The sequence below is a fragment of the Pogona vitticeps genome, chromosome 5 (assembly GCF_051106095.1).
Source record: "Pogona vitticeps strain Pit_001003342236 chromosome 5, PviZW2.1, whole genome shotgun sequence".
NCBI classification, from domain to species: domain Eukaryota; kingdom Metazoa; phylum Chordata; class Lepidosauria; order Squamata; family Agamidae; genus Pogona; species Pogona vitticeps.
This window is the reverse complement of record NC_135787.1, coordinates 105,791,320-105,814,757: the sequence shown is the minus strand read 5'-3', so window position 1 is coordinate 105,814,757 and position 23,438 is coordinate 105,791,320. Positions and strand designations below refer to the sequence as shown.

Below are 23,438 nucleotides of genomic sequence, written 5' to 3'. Positions count from 1 at the left end.
ATAGAAATTCCCCAAGGCTTCAGAGGTCCCCTGACACGTGAGAACCATATTCACCAATGCTATTCTCATATGTAAGATAGGTTACACTCAACAAAGGCCTTTTCCAATCTTTCTTAAAAGCTTTCATTTCTACCCTTCCTTATGCATGTTATTGCTTTCTATTGATTGTGTGGAGGGATTAATTATTCCATGAATTACCCATCTCTTTATTGTCCTTGTGTTCATTTCTGTTCATGTACAGAAGTAAAATTTAATTAGGTTTCTTTGAATTAAAAGAAATCATAGTAGTGAAATAGAAATATTGCAAAAAATAAAAAGGTTAGCAATGAAAACTGATATTTAGTCAATTAATTAAATAACTGATTTCTCCAAAAGTTATTCCTGAGAAATTTAAAAATGGATACTTTTATGCTACCTAAATGCACATTCTGCGCATTTCTTTTAACATTCAAATTACTATTAAAATGTATGGAACAGGTTAATAGTGTATTTTTGAATATATTTGATGAATCTAAAGGGGTGAGATGTAGGAAGCATGCCATATAATTGTTGATGTCCCATTTCAGTGACTGTAGCAGGAGTAGAAAATGGCAAACTATGTTTGTTGGTCTTGTTGAAAATATAAAAGCATTGTTACTATGACTGCCCTTGTTAGAAAAATATAATAGCAATGAGGGGGAAAAAAACCTGCATGATTTCTCCAAGCTCTAAAATATTACCTCACCATTGTCTTCAAGTTCTTTAAGTTTGTAACTGTTAACATACAGTACAAACTCCAACAGCTTCACTCATCTTTTTGTGTTTCATTATGCCCATGTCTGCTTTTATATAATCTAATTTGATAATTCATTTTTCCCATGGAAGCACATTTGAAAACATAATTTATATAATGCATTATAGGTAAGAATAATGCAATAGGGCAGAAGGACCAAAATAGACATTAAGCATATGGATTAAAGAGAAATCCAGTGCCCATGTGCTGTTTTAAAAGGACAATTGCAAGAATTACACACTTACAGTCTCGCTTGGAAACATCGGTTCACCCAAATGGTGCCCATAACCAAGCAGCTCACAGCTGTAAGCCAAGTGGTATGACTTTGTTTGATTTAAAACCCTTAGATTTTACTTCTTCTTCCTAGTAGCTCAAGGCTACCACTTGAAAACATCACTCATAATCTAAAACACAAAACTAGAAGCTGTAATGGAAACAACAAGAAAAAAATACACATTCCGGAGACAACTGAAACCAGATGCATGGCGCCCAAAATGAAGGTTTTTGTCATTTTGCAGAGTGGTATTTAAAGAGATGGATCTCTAAAAATGGACTTTGAGATTTCTAGGACTCCAGGCAGAATTCTGGGAGTGAGAGAGCAAAGGCATAGGAGAAATATCCCTGCCAACATATAGGCTCCCTTCCAAGTGTTTCTGCTTTGAAGAAGTCGATGGCCCTAGTATTCGCTCGGAATCTCAGTGTTTCCTGGGAGTCCCCATGACGCTGCATGGCCAAGGTACTCTTGCGAACCATTAGGATCTATGAAAGCAGCTTTCACGGGCCTTCCTCTCCATGTAGCATTACAACAACTCCCAGGAAGCATCAAGCCTCCCAGCAAGCACTGAGACCTGCTCTTCTTTTTCAGAGCAGAAATACATGGAGCAGAGCACATATGAAAGCAGGGATATGTATCTTTTGCCTTTTGCCTTTGCTGTCCAGAGATGGAGGTTGTAGAAATCCCAAAGTCTCATTCTTGTGGGCTTCCCTCAAAAGGGAGTTCCAAAGCCCGGGCACAGTCACTGCAGAGGCCTTCTCACTGCTACCTGTTAAATATATAGTACAGTTTCTACCTAAACACATAAGATTTCCTACCCCCTCTCTCTTGTTCTCTCTTTTCTTTTTTCTTTTTTTCATTTTTCCACACATTTTGCCTTTAGCAAAGGAAACTTGTCAAATGCTGAACAGCTTAATCCACCTTTTGGTGAGTCCTGCACAATAAAGATGCCATTTTGTGTGGAAATTGTAATAATCCAGCAGGTTGTGATGCTTTTTCTGCACGTCAAAGGTAAATCACTCACAGGAAACATGCCATTCTGCATGGGGATTTTGACAGAATAGTGGCGGTAATATAAATATTGAGAAATGAATTTCTGAAATTGTGAGATAGTTCAATAACTTTACTTGTTATCTCATTTCAAAGAGAAAATAATATTTCCCTCTTCCTTTCTGAGTGCAAGGAATGCGAAATTCACACCCTAAAAAAAATTTAATTAAAAAAGCCATTATTTATTTATTTATTTATTTATTTTTGGACTTATATACCGCCCCATAGCACTACAAGCACTCTCCGGGCGGTTTACAATTTCATTATACAGGCTACACATTGCCTCCCCAGCAAGCTGGGTACTCATTTTACCGACCTCGGAAGGATAGAAGGCTGAGTCAACCTTGAGCCGGCTATCTGGGATTTGAACCCCAGGCCATGAGCACAGTTTTAGCTGCAGTACAGCGTTTTAACCACTGCGCCACGAGGCTCATTACTACCCAGTGATGTCATTACATTCACACGAAACCTGTTGCACCAGCAGTTGCACATGTTCAGTTACACAAGGAGGGAATCCAGTAGTTTTGAGCAAGCAGTTGTACAATGTCTTGTGCATGGGGTTACACAACCTCCTGCTCAACACCTCGAAAAAACACAAATGCAATGGTGCAACCCGGCATAACTCCACTAGCAGGGATTTCTGCTTGGCTTGCATTTTCTTGGATTTAGACCAGAGCTATAACAAGCAACTTTGCTGCTGGTGTTTTATTGCCCGTTTGCTAAGCTTGAAGAGAATGGAGAAACAAGGAGGAAACCCTGGGTCTGAGTGCATGACTGCTCTGTTGGTTCGGTGCTTCTTTCTGACCATGGAGAAGTGGCTGGAGATGATATAGCTGCCCACAGGAATCCTTGTCTCCCCTATCCTAGTTACAGCTCTGATTTAGGCCCTTGTCAGCTCAACTATGGTTATCTGTGCTTAAATTAAAAATGAATAGTAGGAAGCTAGTAAACCCTAGTACAGTGGTCCCCAACCTTGGGCCTCCAGATGTTCTTGGACTTCAACTCCCAGAAATCCTGGCCAGCAGAGGTGGTGGTGAAGGCTTCTGGGAGTTATAGTCCAAGAACATCTGGAGGCCCACGGTTGGGGACCACTGCCCTAGTAGGGCCACAGTTACTACAGTTGCAGAATCACCACCAATCTTCTTGCTTTGTGAAGGTTGACTGGAATGTTTAGGATAAAAACCGGTTTTTAATTGAACAGAATTTGGGAGAAAGTGCTTGCTCTTTTTTCCATATTTATTAGTACAAAACTATAGCTGACCCAATTAATGTAATGACTTGGTAAGGTGAGACACTTCTATAACCTCTAAAAGGAAAGTAAGAGAAATAAAAGGAAATTGGATCTGACCTTAATAGCACTGGTCATTAAAAAAACTGTTTGTTAGTTTTAACAAATTGCAGCATTTAAGCACTCTGCTGGTAACAAATTTGCTAATAGAAATAAGAAATAAAAAGAGAGAGAGAGAACAAGAGAGGGATCTGTTTACCAGTCTGCTATAATCAGCAATTTATTTTATGTAACTTGCTTGTGGCAACTATGGCAACAAAATAATTTAAGAAAATACACATTTGGTGCATTGCTTTCTCCAGGCTGTGTTGCTTTCTTTCTGAAAGCAAATGAAACATCTTGAACATAACCTCTTGGAAGGTCCGTATTACTCTCTTTCATTGGCACAATGTAAGCAGGTCATTTCAGTAAACACTCAGTTTATCATGGCTAAATAGCTTTCTGAATTAACTCTCTAGGATTGAATTTGGCACCACAGTATTATAGTAGCTCTGGTACAGCTTCCCATTCTCAGTGTGGAACCAAGAAAACAAAATCCCTCTTTTTTCCTTGTAGTGAGATTTCTCTGTGAGATCCCCCCCCCTCGAGAAAAATCATCAGAAATATTACCAGTATGTTTCTTTGATAGCTTATGCATTTTTTTCCCCAGAAGAAACACCATGCTGTGCAGGATTATTATTACATATCCAGTGTAGAGTAGCATCTCTCCTGCACAGGATTCACTGCAAAGAGCATAAGATCATGCAGGGTCTTATGCTCTTTCCAGTATTTCTTGTGCAGAGCGAGTGGGAAATAACAACAGATGGAAATAAATGGGAAATAAAACGGGGAAGCTAGGGAATCTTAGCTGCAGGAGAGTCTCAGCATGATCAAGTACAGAAAATTACAGAGATGAGAAATTTCCCATTTTCATTCTTCATAATTTTCCTGTGAGGCATAGTGGTAAGGTAGAAACATAGTTTTGCTGAGCAGCGCTGCATAGGGTGCCAGTGTAAGGAAGGACAGTGAAAGTGAGAAAGTCATGATTTTTGCCATTTCCTTCTCTACCATGTACAGTAGCTCTGATCTTTTAAAAAAAAAAACTGTTCTGGAGGTTTAAAGGATTCTTTGCAAGAGAGTGTAAAAGGGAAATCAGGAAAAATTACATTCAGTCTCCTTCCATCCACAGGGCCATCTAGTTATCAGAGCAGGACCCCCCACACACACACACACTGGATCAGCTCACTTCTTTGAACAGAAGGAGGCATGTCATTCATGGAACAGCCATTCCAAACCCAACCCATTATATCTCTTGTGGAATTGTTGCTATTTCTTGACTTAGCCTCCACTCCAGAAGCTGTCAGAGGCTAGGTCTACAAAGGACGGGAAGGCTGGATTATATCTGTCCTGGACTTGGCCAGCACAGACTATGGGAACAGATTATGTGGGTACTCTGTTGCCTGCATCAAACTGTTTCCAAAGACTTTGCCCAATACTGCTTGCTGCCTGCTCTGGAGCGAGTTTCTAGGAAACTCTGATCAGGGTTGCAGGTAGGGCAAGGCAACAAGGGCCTTGCCCCAGGGCACCAAATTTGGAAGGTGCACCCCTTCTCCAGCTATCTGCACTGAAAGCATTCTTAACTAATTAGAAAGTGGCTTGCCTCTGGGAGACATTTTTTCAGCAGACTTTAAGAGGAAGCAGAAGAAAGCTGGCCAATAGACCAGGCATTCCTGAGGCAGTAGAGGACAGATGTACTGTACATGATGCTTCATTGACTAGGCTTCCCCCATCAGAGAGCAGCTGTAACCCAGGCTCAGCGGACCAGGCCTCTGGTCTGGACATGAAAGAGCAGAATGTAGAGACACTGAGGGTTGTGTCAAGAAACTGAATAGCAATGGAGTGTCGGACTTGGAATCCATTTTGAGTTAGGCATCAGTCTGTGGGGAAATGGCTTAACTTTTTTACACTATAACTTTTAGCTGTTACAGTAGCCATGCCGGATGGAGGGATTCTCAATGCAAATGAGTTGTAGACCCAAAAAAGGGACTTTTCCAAGCTATTACAGAGGACCAGAGGAAGTTTAAATGATAGTAAAGGGCATGGAATATTCTGACTAAATCCAGCTTGTTATGATAACGTGTGTATGATAAAAAGCAAAAGTCTTCTGTTTAAATACCACCCCATAATACTTCAAGTTCCAGAGTGCTTAGAGTTCTCTTTGGGTGGTTATTTAGATTTAATTATGTAGGCTGCACATTGCCTCCCCCTAGTGAGCTGGGTTTTCAATTTACCTACTTGAGAAGGATAGAAAGTTGAGTCAGCCTCAAGCTCTCTACCTGACTTCTGCAATAAATTCAAGTCATGAGCAGAGGATTCATTACAGTACTGCAGTTTAACCACTGCACCATGAAGTTCCATGGGAACAAGTGGGTAGACGAAGAATGTAGATTAGGATGAAACATGATGTGGAATTTCTTTTAGGAATAAGTTATAATTGAAAGTAATCTTTATTACTCGTCAAATGAATGCAGCCTGCCATTTCCTCTTCCTATAGGGCTTAAATTAAATGATTAATGTAAATTAAATGATTAGAGAATGGAATGAGCTGCCCAATGCAGGGCAACTGTCATTTGTGTGAGAGGTCATAACCTCCCATTTAATTAACCTTGCCTGGTATGTTCATTTGCCATACATGTTAAGTAAATGTAAATTCATTATGTCAGATAATTGGGAGACTATTTGAAATAACCTGAAAAAAATAATGAATGCCATAGCAACGCAACTGTGAAACTATTCTGCTATTAGATGTGTACCAAATATGACAATTACTGAGATTATTTCCTTTTTGTTAAGGAAGCATGTACTGTGTAGTGGCTTTTTGCCCTTTTTTACTATTTGTGGTAGAGGTTTTTTTTTTCAGAGTAGAGATGTGCTAATGCCATATGAATACAAGACTCAGCTCCTAATTTGGAAAATCTGAAATGTGGGGCCCAAAGAATTAAATACCTGAATTTTCATTTCATTTTCAGTATCTGAATTATCATTGTGTTATTAAGAATGTTACTCTGGTGAAGGCATATATGGAGCTATTTGAGGGCAAGGAGATTGGCCGAAACCATTACCCATCGCTGATTTAGATGGATATCTGATCCATACTGTGTTTATATTTCTGAAGATCAGAAATACTGGTCAATGTGTTGTTATAATTCTCTCCCTGTACATGGTACTCCTGGAGATGATTGCTTCACAACCACAGAAGATCTTGGCTGAGACTGATTATTTTTCAGTGGTTCCCAACCTTGAGTTACCTAGGTATTCTTGTACTGCAGCTCACAGAAATTGTGGTCAGCACAGCTAGTTCCAGAAGGAACTTTCTGTTCCAGAAAGCTTTTAATTGAAATACAGTGGTGCCCTGCTTGCCGACAATAATCCATTCCAGCAAAATCGCTGCACAGCGAAATCATCGTCAAGCGAAAAAAAACCCATTGGAATGCATTGAAAACCGGTCAATGTGTTCCAATAAGGGAAATACCTGCTCATGCAGCAAAAATCCTCCATACGGCAGCCATTTTCCGCTCCCTGTCTTGTCTTGTGAAATGAGGTCAGCAAAACAGCGGGGAGCCATTTTGAGAGCCGCCGATCAGCTGTTTTTAGATTGTCATTTAGCGAAAAATCAGTTCCCAAAGCAGGGAACCAATAGTCGGCAAGCGGATTTTCCCCATACAAACATCGTTTTGCGATTGCTATAGCAATCGCAAAATACTCATCATCAAGCGATTTCGTCATCTGAAGAGGTAATCATCAAGCGGAGCACCACTGTAATATCAACTGTGGGTCCTGATGGCAATTTTTAAAGTACAGTGGTGCCTCGCTTAACGAGCGCACCGTGGAAAGATGAATCCGCATAGTGAGGGTTTTTTTTCTATCGCAACTGCGATCGCAAAGCGATGGCCTCTATGGCCGAAACTCACATAGCGAAGGTCGGTAAGCGTTTCGCTTACCGACCTTCGCTTTGCGCCCCGCGGATCAGCTGTTCGGCGGCTCCAAAATGGCCGCCGGAAGCCCCAAAATGGCTGCGCGCAGCGTTTTTGCACCCTTGGTAAGCGAGGGAAGGGCGCGAAAATGGCTGCTGGCCATAGGAAAACATCACTGAACGGTGAGTTTTCGGCCCATTTGGAACGGATTAAACAATGTTTAATGCGTTCCAATGTGTTTTCTTGATCCGTTCAGTGATGTTTTCACATAGCGAGGGTTAATCCAGAACGGATTAACCCTCGCTATGCGAGGCACCACTGTATGTATTTTAATTGTATTTTAATTGTTTTATATTTTTAAAATATTTTTAATTGTTATAAGCTGCCCAGAGACCTTTGGGTAGTGTGGGCGGCATATAAGTTAAATAAATAAATAATAGTGAAGGCAGCTACTTGATTTGCACCTATTTCCATTTGGCCTTAGATCTTCTTTCAGCATAGAAAACACCTTCTTTTTTAACTCAGGAATTTCATCAGAGTTAGTAAAAGTTATTTTTTTAGATGGCAACTCCAAAATTCCCCAAGCTAGACTGTGCTGTCTGGGAGATCCATCCAACAAAAATAACCTTGCAAGGTTGATCCTGATTTCTTCTGAACCTTCTCTGTGACTAGAATTAATAATTATATTCCTTTGGACAGATTATCTGGTTGCAGGCTAAGAACACAACTTTGTAATAATTCTGTTCTTACCCGGAGCAGAAGGACTGGTGCTGGTGTGCTATTGTTCAGCATCATGGCATTTATGCTGTGAAGTAGTTTAGGCTCCTATCTTATCTGATGAAGCAAAATGAAGTTGGTGGGTGGATTGTCTTGGAAGAGTACTCTGAATCTCTTCTAGGCTTGGGCCACATGCCTAGATGAACAGCTGTACACTGGAAGTACATTTAGCTTCTGAGTTTCAGCTGCTTCGGAATAAGGAAATTGTGGCCATGATGACTGAAGTTCTGGTACCTCTGAACTAGATCATCATAATGTGTGGGACAGTCTTTGAAGACTGCCTGGGACCTACTGTTAAGTGAAGATATAGTTGCTGCATCGTCATCATCTTAGAACTGCAGAGCTGGAAGGGACCCTATGGATCACCGAGTCCAGCCCCTGTCAAAGAAGCACGGTGGGGAATCAAACTCCCAGCCTCTGGCTCTACAGCCGGATATCTCAACCACATTGCTAACAGGGATGGGATGTTGGGATCTACTGTTGCATAAAACAACTGCACTGGCTTTAACTACATTTCTACCCACAATTCAAACTGCTGGTGCTTACCTTGAAAACCTTATAAAGCTGACAGCAGGGTTCATGAAGGATTGCTTGCCTCCATACTGGTCTGCCCACATGTAAAGTCTTCCATTGGGCACCCAGCCATCTGAGGTAAGGTGAGTAGCAAATGGAAATATGGCCTTCTCAGTGGTGGCACTAAAGTTGTGGAAGACTGTCATCCTAGTAGTACCAGTTAAACACTCACACTCCTTAAAAATTTCCACATCCCTGCTTATTTTAAATTATATAATTGTATTTTAATTGATTAAAATTTGTTTTTGTGTGCTGCAAAGCTGCCCAGAGAAAAGAGAATGTCTATCCAGAGTACTTATTCCTCTTCCAAGATTTAGCACACTTGTTCAAACAGCCCCCAAGGAAGCTGACTGAGAGAGTCATTGGCCTAGTTTGGTTTCAGATGACCTAAATATGTATTTCTAGTTCGGATCTCTCCCCATTTAAAGATTATTTAATTCTAAATTTAACATAGTGCTTTGGAACGTAACCTTACATTAGAGTATAAATGCATGTTGCCCATTAAAAGCTTATTATTTTCACAGAATCATAAAACCATGAAGTTGGAAGGAGCCTATAAGGTCATTGGGTCCAACCCCCTGCTCATTGCAGAAATATAAATCAAAGCATATCTGCCAGGTGATTATCTAAATTGTTCTTGAATGCCTCCAATGTTGGAGCACTCACCACCTCTCGAGGTAATTGGTTCCATTGTTGCACTGCTCTAACAGATAGGAAGTTTTCCTGATGTTCAACTGAAATCTGACTTCCTGTAACTTGAGCCTGTTGTTGCATGCCCCTGCATTCAGGGATGGTTGAGAACAGATCCTGCCCCTCCTCTGTATGACATCTTTTCAAGATTAGAAAAGTGCTATCAGATCTCTCCTCAGTTTTCTTTTCTTAAGGCTGAACATGCCCAGTAATTTCAGTCTTTTATCATAAGACTTGGTTTTCAGCCTTCTGATCATCTTTGTTGCTCTCCTCTGAACTTGTTCCAATTTGTCAGCATCCATCTTGAAGTGCGGTATCCAGAACTTGACACAATACTCAAGATGAGGCCTAACTGGTGACGATTAGAGGGGAACTAGTACCTCACAGGATTTGGAGTCTATGTTTCTGTTAATGGATCCTAAAATAGCGTTTTCCTTTTTTGTAGCCACATCACATTGTTGGTTTATATTCAGCTTGTGATCTACAATGATTCCAAGATCCGTATTGTTGAATCAGGTATTTTATGTGGGGGAGGTATTAAATAAGGTTTTGGAGATATATATTTTTTGTAAGGTACCAGATCATTTTCTTGTCTTATTGAATATTTTTGATACACTGAGGTCTACTAAGACTTGAAACCGAACAGATTTTGGTTTGTATATGCATAGGGGCATTTATGAACTAACTAACCAGCCAACACAACATTTTTAAAAAAACTAATTTATTATTAGAATTCAGATATTTGCAATGGTAGTGAATTTGATTAAATACATGGTCACTTTTATTTTGTATAGAGACTGGGAGGGAATGTAATAGACACCATCTTACTGCCCTATTTCTTGGCATCTTCTCAGTATTGTTCTTCTATGGAAGAAAAGTGAAATTATAATCATCTACTCATTAATCTACCTGAGTCTAAGTAATTTGTGCCAGCTCTATTGAATATGGCATTTTAGGAATTAAGCAAGTTAAAAGGAACACCACATACAGGATTCTATGTTGGAAGGGTTACCAGGTTTTGGCATTGGAACCTCTTATACTTCTATCTTAAAAGATGTTGGCCCTATGACATGATTATGACTATATCTGACATTGCCCTAGTGTGTGTAAGTATCTAAATGGATGGGTTAATGAAAAATGTCATGTGGTAAAATGCCAGCATATTAAAAGGTAAAAAGAAGTGAATACCCATGGCACATCCCAGGAAGTAGGAGCACTGATTCAAGATTGGTATTACTATAAGAAACTGATTCAAGGGGAAAAGACAGATTAACACCTAAGGCTGAGAGGAAATGAACCCAAATTTGATCAACACTTGCACTATATAGCAGGGAAAGCAGCTATTTCAGGTATTTGGGTGCATGCAAAAAGGAAGCAAGCGGGGTAGCTAAGGGTGCAATCAGACAGCAGGAAAGGCACATGTCCGATTGCACCAGAAAGGGTCACTTCGCTGGAAAAAATCTCCCTTAAAGCATGGGCCCACTGAAGAGAGAAGGGCTGACACGAGAGAGTAAAAGGACACTCTCGATGGTAATTTAAAAGTTCCTCAAAAAAACCCTGATTGGCTAGTACATTTGAGGCATTCGCTGATACCCTTCTCCAAGTGTTAACTGTTTCCAGCCTTTCCAGGTAGATAAGTTGCTGCATAATGACAATAATAAATCCACTGTCATCATAAAGAAGAAATATCTAAAAAGCATTAAGGCACAACATGAAATCCAAAGAACAATCCCAACTTTGAAAGTCCCTCTTTGAAGCTAAATGAGAAATACAGTATGTCAGCCCAAAGTTTTCCATGTGTTGCTGGAGGACAGGCAAAACAATTTGAAGGCACATAAGAAATAAAGTTGAACTGCTAGTTTTAGCAGCTAATGAATCTGTGATGCCAACTTTTCCATAATAGTCATACTCTTAACTATTGTATAATTGAGAAGTAAGTGCCTTCCTTTATTTTGCAAACTAAAAAAGACAGAATCCTTCTGAAGATTTATGTGTGTGTTAAATTAAACCAAATAACACAACACAGTGAACTGCTGCTGATTAACAAGCCACCAGTCATGTTATGAGGTGCAACAGCTGTGTGTCTAATAATGCAATTGGTGCTTCATCAATTAACAGCAATTTGTCACGGTGGATTGTGTAATTTAATTTATGTACATGTAAATGACCAACTGGATTCTGAAGGCCAAAAGCAAAGACTCCAGAGCTGATAGTTGTCTACAAGACTGTTGAAAACCTGATGGATACTTTTTAAAAATGTGTTATTTAAAGAATTTGGAACCACAGAGTTTAGACCTCTCCTATTGATATTTAATCACTACATGAGTCTTTGTTTGTGCCCCATTATATAGGTCTCTTGGGAGGAAAAGTCCTTTACTACTCCATTCTCTTAATTGTCTTACCCATCCATCCATCCATCCATCCATCCATCCATCCATCCATCCATCCATCCATCCATCCATCCATCCATCCATCCATCCATCCATCCATCCATCCATCCATCCATCAAAACAAAGCAAAACAAAATTTAAAAAATTGATTCTCTTCTGCCAGAGAAGGAACATAAATTTATTACGGTATTATTCACATTTTTTTTTGGGGGGGGAGGTTTAAAGTAGGAAGGAATTATAAGTGGAGTTGATATCTGTAATTTTATGAGGAACAAGTGGATAAATTGCCTTTTGATAGAGAAAATGCTTGTTTCCTCTCCCCAGTCTGCCTCAGTTTCCACAGTGATAGTGTGGTGGGTGAAATAAATAGTTCCCCTCCCAAAATGTTTAAGTAAAAAAAAAAAAGTACATATTCTTATATATATATCATTTACTCTAGTAGGATTAAGAAGACTTATCTAAAAATTGTATGTATTGCCAACAAAAATTGCTCTCCAGCTATTACCATGTAAACAAACTTGTAGAATTTAAAATGGATAGACACGTTAGAAGAATCCCTTCCTCTATCTATCTCTCGGCAAGCTGTTACTCTGGGTGGCTTCTTACATCATTCAAAATAAGGTTAATAGGAAAGGTGATAACTATAGTGGAGCATTTCCTTTTCACACAGAAGATCCCAGGGCATAATGCACCTACTGCTAACAGCGATATGAAAAATACAAGTAGTTCAGTCATCATAGAAGACAATAATAATTTAGTCATTAACATCATTGAAGTTTTTAAATAAAATTAGTTCTCCACGGCAATTTAGATGAGACAGTATTCACATAGCCTTTACATGAATGCTTTTTAAAAGAACATTGCCAGTATGGGATGCAGACAGATTCAGACTAGAATGCTAGCAGCAGTGGGAGCTTTCTTTGTAACACGAATAGGAGGAAGGCCCCCATGATACAGATTATAACAGTGAGGTGGGAGGAACAGATGGAAAACCTTCCTCACTGGCTGTTTTTCAGGATCAGAACTTCTACACCTCTAATTTGCTCTTTCAGAAATAATCTCATTTACCCTATATATATAAGTACATAAATAGTATAACATTTAATGCAACCTTTATCTGTTACTTAATACATATGGGGATTTAGGACTCTGCATCTTGTCTTCTTCAGGGTACGCCAACAGTGATATTAAGAGCTTCAGCAAGTTTACCTTCACTAAAACTGGGATTTGAAAAAGCAAACGTAATCCATATCTGTGGTTTAGAAGAAATAGTTCCAGATAACAGTGTGAACATAATTGATCACAAGAGTTGACAAGATCACCTGCAAGGATCAGGTTAAAAAATGGATCAAAGGCAAGGACTTTACATTACTGCCAGCGCAATTAATCCTGTAAAAATCCAGAATGCTCTTTTCTTGTAATAATACTTGCACTGCAGTACTTATCATAACTCTGAAAGTAATTTTGTTTTAGAACTTGCCTAATCCTATTTTAACATCTCTCCTCCTCTCTACTTTAACTTTCCTTTCTTTTTCCTGCATCATCCTCTTCTGCATTCTGTCTGTATCCAAAATGAAATAGAAGATGTGGTGCATTTAACCTCTCCTGCTGTAACCTGTGAATTGTAAGGTGTGCGCTATACTGTGCAAAAATCTGTATCACCTCATTTGGTGAAAATATGAACGGTGATTTTTGCAATAGAGACAGTGATTTATAAAAGACAGGAAGAAGGGCTTTTCTTGTTAAATGGGAATATGTGAGTCTGTTATAAAATAAGATGCCAGTAACCATCATGCATACCACTTAATTGCACATACACCCTCTAATGAACTTCTCACCCTCTAGCCTAAATTATAACATTTCAGTGTGGATCCATGGGGAGAGAATGTCCCTTGGAATGCTATATGTATTTGTTATTTCAGTATACAGTGGTGCCCCGCTTTACGATGCAGTTTTTGCGATCGCTTAAGCGATCGCAAAATGATGTTTTAATAGGGAAAATGTGCTTTACCATGATCGGTTCCCTACTTCGGGAACCGATTTTTCGCTTAACGGCGATCTTTATAGCTGATCATCAGGTCTTCAAAATGGCCACCCGCTGTGCAAAATGGCTCCTCGCTGTGCTTTAGGACAGATTCCTCGCATTAGAGGCACCAGAAAATGGCTGCCCTATGGAGGATCTTCCCTGGACGCTGAGGTATTTCGCCCATTGGAACGCATTGAACCGGTTTTCAATGCATTTCAATGGGCTTTTTCATTTTGCTTGACGAGGATTTCGCTTAACAGAGATTTGAATGGAATGAATTCTCCTCGTCAAGTGAGGCACCACTGTATAGAGGCAAGTACATTATGCTGTAGTGGTGTACATCATGTACATGAAATACAGTAATATCCACTATGTATATTTGTCCTTAACATCTTTCACATTTCTCAGTATTCCAACTTCTCCTCCAGATCAAAAAGATCATGGAGGCAAGAGGATAGAGAGACCAAGGTAGTGGCTGTTGATTTCTCATATCACTGAAACTTATAACCCCAAAGGTAAGCCCCATGCAGTACGTAACATCTCCTAGTTGATTCCTAAGGAAGCAAAAGTGATTACCTTGTGAGAGCTATTGAAAAATATGATGTCCATCTCTTGAGCCCTAATAAATGTGGGTTGTCAGGCGAACTGAAAAGATAGCCCGAGGGAAAAGCTTGTATCCAGGGCATGGGGTTAACTGAGGAGAAGACAAGGCTAAAGCTCAGTCATATGACTTCACGGTACAAAACTTATTTTACAGATAACTGTTCTGACAAGTAACCAGGAGCCGAGGGGCTGATGACATAATAAGGTTTGCACAGAGGCTTTATTTTGCTTTACAGGCTTCAAATGTGCAAAGAGTTCTGAAAGGTAATGTGTGTTGGCAGGATAGATTTTTTTTAAAAAAAACCTGCATATTTTGGAAACAGAGTTTTATGATTATTTTATTACCCAAAAACATGCTATTCAAAACTGAATAACAGTGGCCAAGCAAAGGGCCTATCTTGCCCATACACTTGACAAAAAAGTAATGTTTGAAAATGGACACTATAAAATGGAGTGCTGCTCTGGAGACTGCTGAAGAGCTGTGGTTTCTGGTCTTACTTAGGTAACCTTCTGGCAGTCGGTGCTGCCGTTTACCTCTCCTGTTAACTGGGGAAAGAAAAATCATTTTGCAGCCGAAACTCACCTCAGTGGCTAAGTTAGGATATTCCTGCAGGAAAAAAGAATGTCATTGTTTTGGAATCCAAACGCAGGGATGTGAAAGCTTAGGAGAAAAGCTTGGGACAGTGATTCTTAGACTACAAGTCTCAGACTTTCCCAGCAATGCTGGCTGAAGGATTCTGTGAACTGTGATTTTTTTTAAAAAGTACATTTTCCAAGCTCTACCTAGGAAGCTGTGTGCAGGTGCTTGGGATTTAATCTAGGAGATGGTGGGGAGGAAGAAGAACTCTGCCTCAGGTGGTCCCAGACCCATAGTTGGAACACAAGCAGCAATTGTCATTTCTTTAAAACAACAACAACAAAATGTCAGGTGCAGAAGTCAGCAATGCTTTAAGAATACCTTCCATCTTCATTTTTCTAGTGCCTCATGCCAGTTGTCTACTGCCATTCCCACTTACATGACAGGAAAACTTATGACTGGCTGGTAGGAATAGGAAAAAAATGGTGTTTTATCCTAACTTTTCAAACAAAAATCATAGAGGTTATCAGGCACACTCGATAGTTGCAGGAGTGGTTGTCTTGATTCCCCCAGGGAATAAGGCATGCATGCATTCATTCATTAGAAGGAACCTATATTCCGAGTGGCCTGGCTGCCAGATGGTACAGGGTATATATCTAATAATAAATAAAAGAAATAAATAAATTCCTTTCTGATCCAGTACAGGGGAGGGAGGTTGACCAGCACATTGCACTCCTGAGGACAACTTGCTTGCACCCACCTGTAACCTGGCAATGTCACAAATCCGTTTCTGATGAGGTTAGTGTTGTTGTTTAGTTGTTAAGTCGTGTCCGACTCTTCGTGACCCCATGGACCAGAGCACTCCAGGCCCTCCTGTCTTCCACTGCCTCTCGGAGTTGGGTCAAATTCATGTTGGTGGATTCAATGACACTGTCCAACCATCTCCTCCTCTGTCATCCCCTTCTCCTCTTGCCTTCACACTTTCCCAACATCAGGGTCTTTTCCAGGGAGTCTCCTCTTTTCATGTATTGGAGCCAAAGTATAGGAGCCTCAGCTTCAGGATCTGTCCTTCCAGTGAGCACTCAGGGTTGATTTCCTTCAGAATGGATAGGTTTGTTCTCCTTGCAGTCCAGGGAAGTCTCAAGAGTCTCCTCCAGCACCACAATTCAAAGCCTTCTTTATGGTCCAGCTTTCACTTCCATACATCGCTACTGGAAAAACCATAGCTTTGACTATGCGGACCTTTGTCGGCAAGGTGATGTCTCTGCTTTTTAAGATGCTGCCTAGGTTTCTCCTCACTTTCCTCCCAAGAAACAGGCATATTTTAATTCCGTGGCTGCTGTCACCATCTGCAATGATCATGGAGCCCAAGAAAGTAAAATCTGTTACTGCCACCATATCTTCCCCTTCTATTTGCCAGGAGGTGATGGGACCAGTGGCCATGGAGGGGGCAGCCATTGAGGTGGTGCTGGGTAGGGGAAGGAATGGCGGTGGGGGTAGAACATGCCCGCGTAGGAGAAGAGAGGTTAGATATCTTACATCTATCCCCTCTTCTAGTCCTACCTCCAACCAGATGGTATCAGGCGACCATATCAGCAAACCCTCGAGCCACACGGTGCTGTTGATGAACGCCAGGTCAGTACAAAACAAAACTGCCCTCATCCATGATGTAATTCTGGATGAGGGTGCTGACCTGGTGTGCATTACTGAGACCTGGGTGGGAGAGGAAGGTGGTGTCCCCCTCTCCCAGCTGTGTCCTCCTGGGTACTCAGTCCAGCACCAGTGTCGTTCAGAGGGTCGGGGAGGGGGAGTTGCTATAGTCTATAGGAGTTCTATCTCCTTGACCAGGCTTCCTATCCCTTTGAGAGGAGGTCTTGAGGGCCTGTATTGTGTGTTGGGCTCACGAGACAGATTAGGGATTCTGTTGGTGTACCGTCCACCCTGCTGCGTACCAACAGTCTCCCTACCTGAGCTGACGGAGGCAGTCTCAGACCTGGTGTTGAGGACTCCCAGGCTGCTGGTGCTGGGGGACCTCAACATCCATGCTGAGGCTGCCTTGACTGGGGCGGCTCAGGACTTCATGGCCGCCATGACAACCATGGGGCTGTCTCAATGTGTCATCGGCCCAACACATGAGAAGGGCCACACCTTGGACCTGGTTTTCACAACGGGACTGGAAGGTGGTGGTTTGGATGTGGAGGGGCTGGTCGTGACCCCATTGTCATGGTCAGACCACTTCCTGGTCAAATTCAGTCTATTAGCTTCTTCTTCCCTCTGCAAGGGTGGGGGATCGATTAAGATGATCCGCCCCCGGAGACTAATGGATCCGGATGGTTTCCTGAATGCTCTGGGGGAGTATCCGTCTGATATGGTTGGCGCTCCTGTCGAAGCTCAGGTCACCCTATGGAATAGGGAGATGACCCGGGCGGTTGACACGATTGCGCCTAAGCGCCCTCTCCCTGCTCGCCGAGCCCAGACAGCTCCCTGGTATACTTCTGAACTGCGGGCGATGAAGCAAGAGGGGAGACGGCTAGAGCGCAGGTGGAGGAAGTCCCGCTGGGAATCCGATCGAACACGACTTAGAGCCCATTATCGGGCCTATTTCGTGGCAATACGGCTGGCGAAACGGCAATATTTCTCCAGCCGTATTGCTTCCTCAGAATGTCGTCCAGCAGAGCTGTTTCGGGTGGTCCGGGATCTTCTTCAACCGGGAAACCCGGTGGAGGTCCCGGACTGCTCATCAGCTCGCTGTGATGAGTTTGCTATTCATTTTGAGGAAAAAATCGCTCAGATTCGCAGTGGGCTGGACTCCACTGTTACTGCAAAATCGGAAGATGTGTCCAGTGTGCCGTGCTTAGGTCAAATTTTAATGGATGAGTTTCAGTTGTTGAGACCCGAGGATGTGGACAGGGTGCTTGGATCTGTCCGTTCTACCACCACGCCGCTCGACCCTTGCCCATCTTGGCTAATTGGAAGATCTGCCAGGGGGGTTCGCACTTGGGTCCAGGAGGCCGTGAACGCCTCTCTGAGAGAGGGAGTGGTCCCTACCGCCTTGAAAGAGGCGGTAATTCGACCACTCCTTAAAAAGCCTAACCTGGACCCAAGGCTGGTGGTCAACTACCGACCAGTGGCGAACCTCCCTTATTTGGGCAAGATGTTGGAGCGGGTTGTGGCCGGGCAACTCCAGGCGCTGCTGGATGAAACGGATTTTCTGGATCCATTTCAATCGGGTTTCAGGCCGGGTTTTGGTACAGAGACAGCCTTGGTCGCCCTGTATGATGACCTTTGCCGGGAGAGAGACAGGGGGAGTGTGACCCTGTTGATACTCCTGGACCTCTCAGCGGCTTTCGACACCATCGACCATGGTGTCCTTCTGGATAGGCTGGCTGGGTTAGGAGTTGGGGGCACTGTTTTACGGTGGTTCCGCTCCTTCCTAGCTGACCGTATCCAGAGGGTGGTGCTGGGGGACAGTTGCTCTGCCCCATGGCATTTATGTCATGGGGTTCCTCAGGGCTCGATACTGTCCCCCATGCTGTTTAACATCTACATGAAACCGCTGGGAGAGGTCATCAGGAGGTTTGGGCTGAGGAGTCAGCAATATGCTGACGACACTCAGCTCTACCTCTCGTTTTCCACCAATCCAGGTGAGGCGGTTTCTGTGCTGAACTCGTGTCTGGACCTGATAATGGACTGGATGAGGGTTAATAAATTGAAACTCAATCCAGACAAGACGGAAGTGCTGTTAGTGGGTGCTTCGCCGGACAGGTTGGAGGGCCACTTCCCTGTCCTGAATGGGGTTACACTCCCCCTAAGGGACAGGGTCCGCAGCTTGGGGGTGCTCCTGGACCCCAGTCTAACACTGGAAGCCCAGGTGGACTCGGTGGCCAGGGGCGCCTTCCTCCAGCTGCGGAAACTATACCAGCTACGGCCCTACCTGGACGAGCGGAGTCTCATGACAGTTACACATGCACTGGTAACATCTCGTATTGATTATTGCAATGCGCTCTACGTGGGGGCTGCCTTTGAAGACGGTCCGGCGACTGCAACTGGTCCAGAATCGAGCTGCGCGGCTGGTGAGTGGTGGGGCCGCCAGAGAGCACATCAAGCCGATTCTGTATAATTTACACTGGTTACCAGTTGCTGTCCGGGCCCAATTCAAAGTGCTTGTTTTGACATATAAAGCCCTAAACGGCTTGGGCCCTGGATACTTGAAGGACCGCCTCCTTCCATATGAGCCTACCAGGCTGTTAAGATCTTGCCAGGGGGCCCTTTTGAAAGAGCCATCCCTCAAGGAGGTAAGAGGGATGGCTTGTAGACAAAGGGCCTTCTCGGCAGCTGCCCCCAGACTATGGAACGCCCTCCCAACTGAAATTCGCCTGGCGCCGACACTGATGATATTTCGGCGCCAGGTCAAAACCTTCCTGTTCCAGAAGGCTTTTAATTGAAATAACATTAACTGTGGGTCTTAATGATGGCAATTTTAATTGTATTTTTTAATTGTATTTTAATTGTATTTTAACTGTATTTTAATCATTTTATTTTACTGCATTGAATTTTAATTGTTGTAAGCCGCCCAGAGACCTTTGGGTAGAGTGGGCGGCATATAAATTAAATAAATAATAATAATAATAATGATCTTAGGGCTGTTTTTTTATGTTGAGCTTCAGATCATTTTTGCGCTCTCCTCTTTCACTGTCATTAAGAGGTTCTTTATGAATGTTAGTAGTGCCCCTCTATTCTGATGTACAAAGTGAGTTTTAAATTTTGTTTAAAACACAAGCCTACAGGTGTGGAAAAGCTTATAAAGGATAGGTGCTCAGATGTTCAGTGAGGTTTCTACATATGTTTCTTTGGTGGATATAATTTAAAACAAAAAAATAACGATAGAGGCTTGTGGCACTTCTAAGAATAATAGATTTATTTTATTCTTAAAATAAATGTTGGGATGCAAAGGTGCCATAGGTGTTAGTTTTTCTTTTTGTTTGCTTTCATTATACGTTTTATTGTATGTAACACTCACCTGACAGGCAGTAAAGTGCTCCTGAGATGCCACAGCATGGAGCTGTGTCTTTTGTAGAAGTGTGGATATTCTAAGAAATGGCACCATTGAGTGCACATACTTTAGTAAGTGATGCATTTCTGTGTTTTTGTAATTATTTTTATGACTTTTTTCTAACTTTCTTCACACACAAAAGCTTAAATTCTTTGCCTTTTTTTGGTGCTTCTGGAAAGAGTTGTCTTTCATTATCAACTTTTAAGTCCTATGTTTCCAAATGATATATAAATTTGATAAATAGATATTATTGTTGGTTAAAAGCATTATGGGTGAATTAGATTTTTATAACACACTGCAAACTTTAAGCAGTAGATCAATTCACTGCTAGAAAAATCTAGTAAAGTTTTTGTTTAACCAGTGGGAGAAAATTGTAATCAGTAGAATAGAGATTGAGTAGCATGTTCATTTAGTTTTTGAAAATATTGTTATTTTACAGTGTTACTACAGGTAATAATGAAAAAAGAAACTAAACAGGTAATAATGAAAAAAGAAACTAATTATCTGTCCCAGTTATAAGCGGTGGCTTTTTATTATATAATAAACTGTTATGCATTAGTATCAATAAACCTGAAACTGAAGTTTTGGTGATGTCCAAGTATAACTGTAATTTATACATAACTCTGTTTCAATCCAGATAGTTAATAAGCTACAGCTATTTAATCAGCACATACTCCTATTTTACATTAGTAAAACTGATATCGTAGACAATCTTCCAAATGTACACACAAGATTTATATATATTTATTCTGAGCAAACTGCAACATTTTGGAAAGTCAAGATGCCTTTTACAGCCATAAGTATAAGTTCTGATATAGTAATAAGTCTACTTCATTAATATAATGCCTTTTTAAATATATTGTAGGTACAAGAATGGCTATGCTTAAATTGCCAGACACAAAGAGCACTATCTGGACAACTTGGCGATATGGACAAAATGGGACCTCCAGGACTTCCAAAATCATCACCCAAACCACCAGCTGCTCCTCAAAGCCAGGCTAAACCTTCTGAGTCATCTCCTCAGCAAAAGGCTTCAGCAAGACCTCCTCAGGCACTGGAAAAAGCAAAAAGAGGCCCAGAACCTCACAAAGAAGATTTAAAGTTACATCAGGCCAAATCAGTCAAGGCAACATCTGTTGATAACATTCGGGAGAGTATTCAAAAGGAAGATTCAAAGGCTCAACAAGAAAAATTGTCTAAAGCAGCATCAGCTGATAAAATCTCGCAAGGTATTTCAAGAGAAGATCCACAACTCCAAAAGGAAAAATTGGTGAAGTCACCATCAGCAGAACAAATTTCAAAAGAAGTGTCAAAACAGACCACAGTACCATCTGCTGGTAAGATCTCAGAAGATATTCAAAAGGAAGAACCAAAAGTAACAATACCTGATGGCATGCATAAAGAAGACCTAAAATTGACCAAGGTGCTCTCAGCTGAACAAATTCAAGAGGATACTCCCAAGCAACAGCAGGTGACACTGGATAGGATACCATCTGCTGATCAGATTCGGAAGGAAGATCTAAAGATCCAGAGAATGAAGATGGTAAAAACACCATCTGCTGATCAGATTCAAAAGGAGGATCCAAAGATCCAGCAGGTAAAATTGGCAAAAACACCATCTGCTGATCAGATTCGAAAGGAGGATCCAAAGATAAAGCAGGTAAAATTGGCAAAAGCACCATCTGCTGATAAGATTGTAGAGGAAACCCAAAAGGGTGATCTAAAACATCCGGAAGAAAAATTGTCAAAAATACCTTCTGATGGTGAAATCAAGAGAATTGACTCAAAATTTCACCAAGCAAAACTGGCAAAAATACCATCTGCTGATCAAATTAAGAAAGAAGGCTCAAAATTCTTTCAGGCAAAAATAGTGAAGACTGCCTCAGCTGATCAGCTGCCAAAGCAGGATAGTAATATTCAGGACATAAAATTAGTAAAGGAATCTATGGTTTCAGTTTCTTCCAAGGCAAGTAGTGATCGGATGCAATCTGGAAGAATTCTAGAGGGTGATGGCAAGTTTTCTGTTTCACAGGAGTTAGTCCATGTCTCTGAGACCAAACACAAATCAGCTGAAGAAAAATTTACTGAAGAACCACAAGAAACCAAAGTGCTCCCAGAAAGAAAGAAGCAGGATGAGATTAAAGAGAAAGATGTAGTGATGAGCATTCCAGAAACCATTCCCAAAGGTGAAAAATCACAGAAGGAAGAAATCTCAGCTCCCCCAGTTCCACTACCAAAGCCTGACCATGTGGAAATGCTGAGAGAAAAAGCAGTGAGTGGTTTATTTTCCTCATCTTCTCTACTTTTTCCACTAAATAAGGTAGGAAGAGATCCTAGAAACTATGAGCATAATACAGGCAAGTTTATTTATTTTCCTTTCCATTTATTTCAATGGGAAAAAACTTAACCCTATGCTTAATTTTCTAATGGAGATAAATGGAGAGCTAGTTAGAAGTGCTTTAATCTTGAATGCATTCTGCCATGTTTGCATGAACGTGTACTCTTGATTCAGATCAGCCTTTCTCCAGAACTTTTGTTCCTGCAAGCATTCGGCTAAAGCATTCAGGCAATGGGAAAACAAGGCAATGTGTTGCCCTCCTAAACACCTCTAAAGTATGTGGAACTCACCATTGACTAAAATGTTCTAAAATGTCCAGCCTTTTTGTTTAGCTCAGAAGAGCTTCATAAACTGCTGCTAGTGAAAAAGGGTTTGATTTTGAGTACTCTCTGGCATTAGAGAGTAATAATAAGCTGTGGTTTGGAGGCATACATGTCTGTTTTCCATAGTATTATTAGCTGATAATTTTTCATAAAAGCCACCTATCAGATACTGAGAGTGTAATTTTAACTCATCCAAAGGCAGGAAGCAAAACAATAAGTAGGTTTCTACACAGAGGAATTCAGGTCAGGTCCTGCTGCCCAGCAGACATTATGTCCACATATGCATTACTTTACACTCATGATCCCTGCCTGGTGCAGCTGCTCCTACTGTACTGCAGCATATCTTTTCCAGAGAGAGCACTGAACATTCAACTGCCAATTCAAGTTTTATTTATTTATTTTTTATTTATTTATTTATTTGATTTATACCCTGCCCATCTGGTCTAATGGAATTAATGATGTGTCAGCAGAATGTCTCAGATTGTTCCTGATATAGAGAACTACTGTGTACCTGCTGTAAATCCTGAGAATATTGAAATATATACTCAGCATTTAGAGAGGGATATCCTCCAAGATTTGGGAGAGAGGCATGCATTGCCAGCTTTACAAGCCACTGCTCATAGCAGAGCGGTAAAAATTTATATAGTTTCCCTCAACTTAACTTGGAATTTTCTATAAATCACCCAGCAATGTTTTGGGTGGCTTCATGTGGCAAGAGAAGTTCAGTAAGCAAATACTGACTGGATTCCTA

At 41.3% G+C, this 23,438-nt stretch overlaps 1 protein-coding gene across 4 annotated transcripts in view; it reads left to right on the top strand.

Annotated features, from left to right (window-relative positions):
- The window catches only part of PCLO (piccolo presynaptic cytomatrix protein), a 333,182-nt gene that overhangs the window by 150,447 nt on the left and 159,297 nt on the right, over positions 1-23,438 (top strand). For all 4 annotated transcript variants that reach the window (XR_013545629.1, XM_073000807.2, XM_073000806.2 and 1 more), the window contains exon 4: positions 20,892-22,298. Coding sequence is in view for 3 of the 4 variants with exons in the window: in XM_073000807.2 (XP_072856908.2) it covers positions 20,892-22,298 (1,407 nt within the window). In the remaining variant the exon portion in view is untranslated. The remainder of the gene's footprint in view (positions 1-20,891; positions 22,299-23,438) is intronic.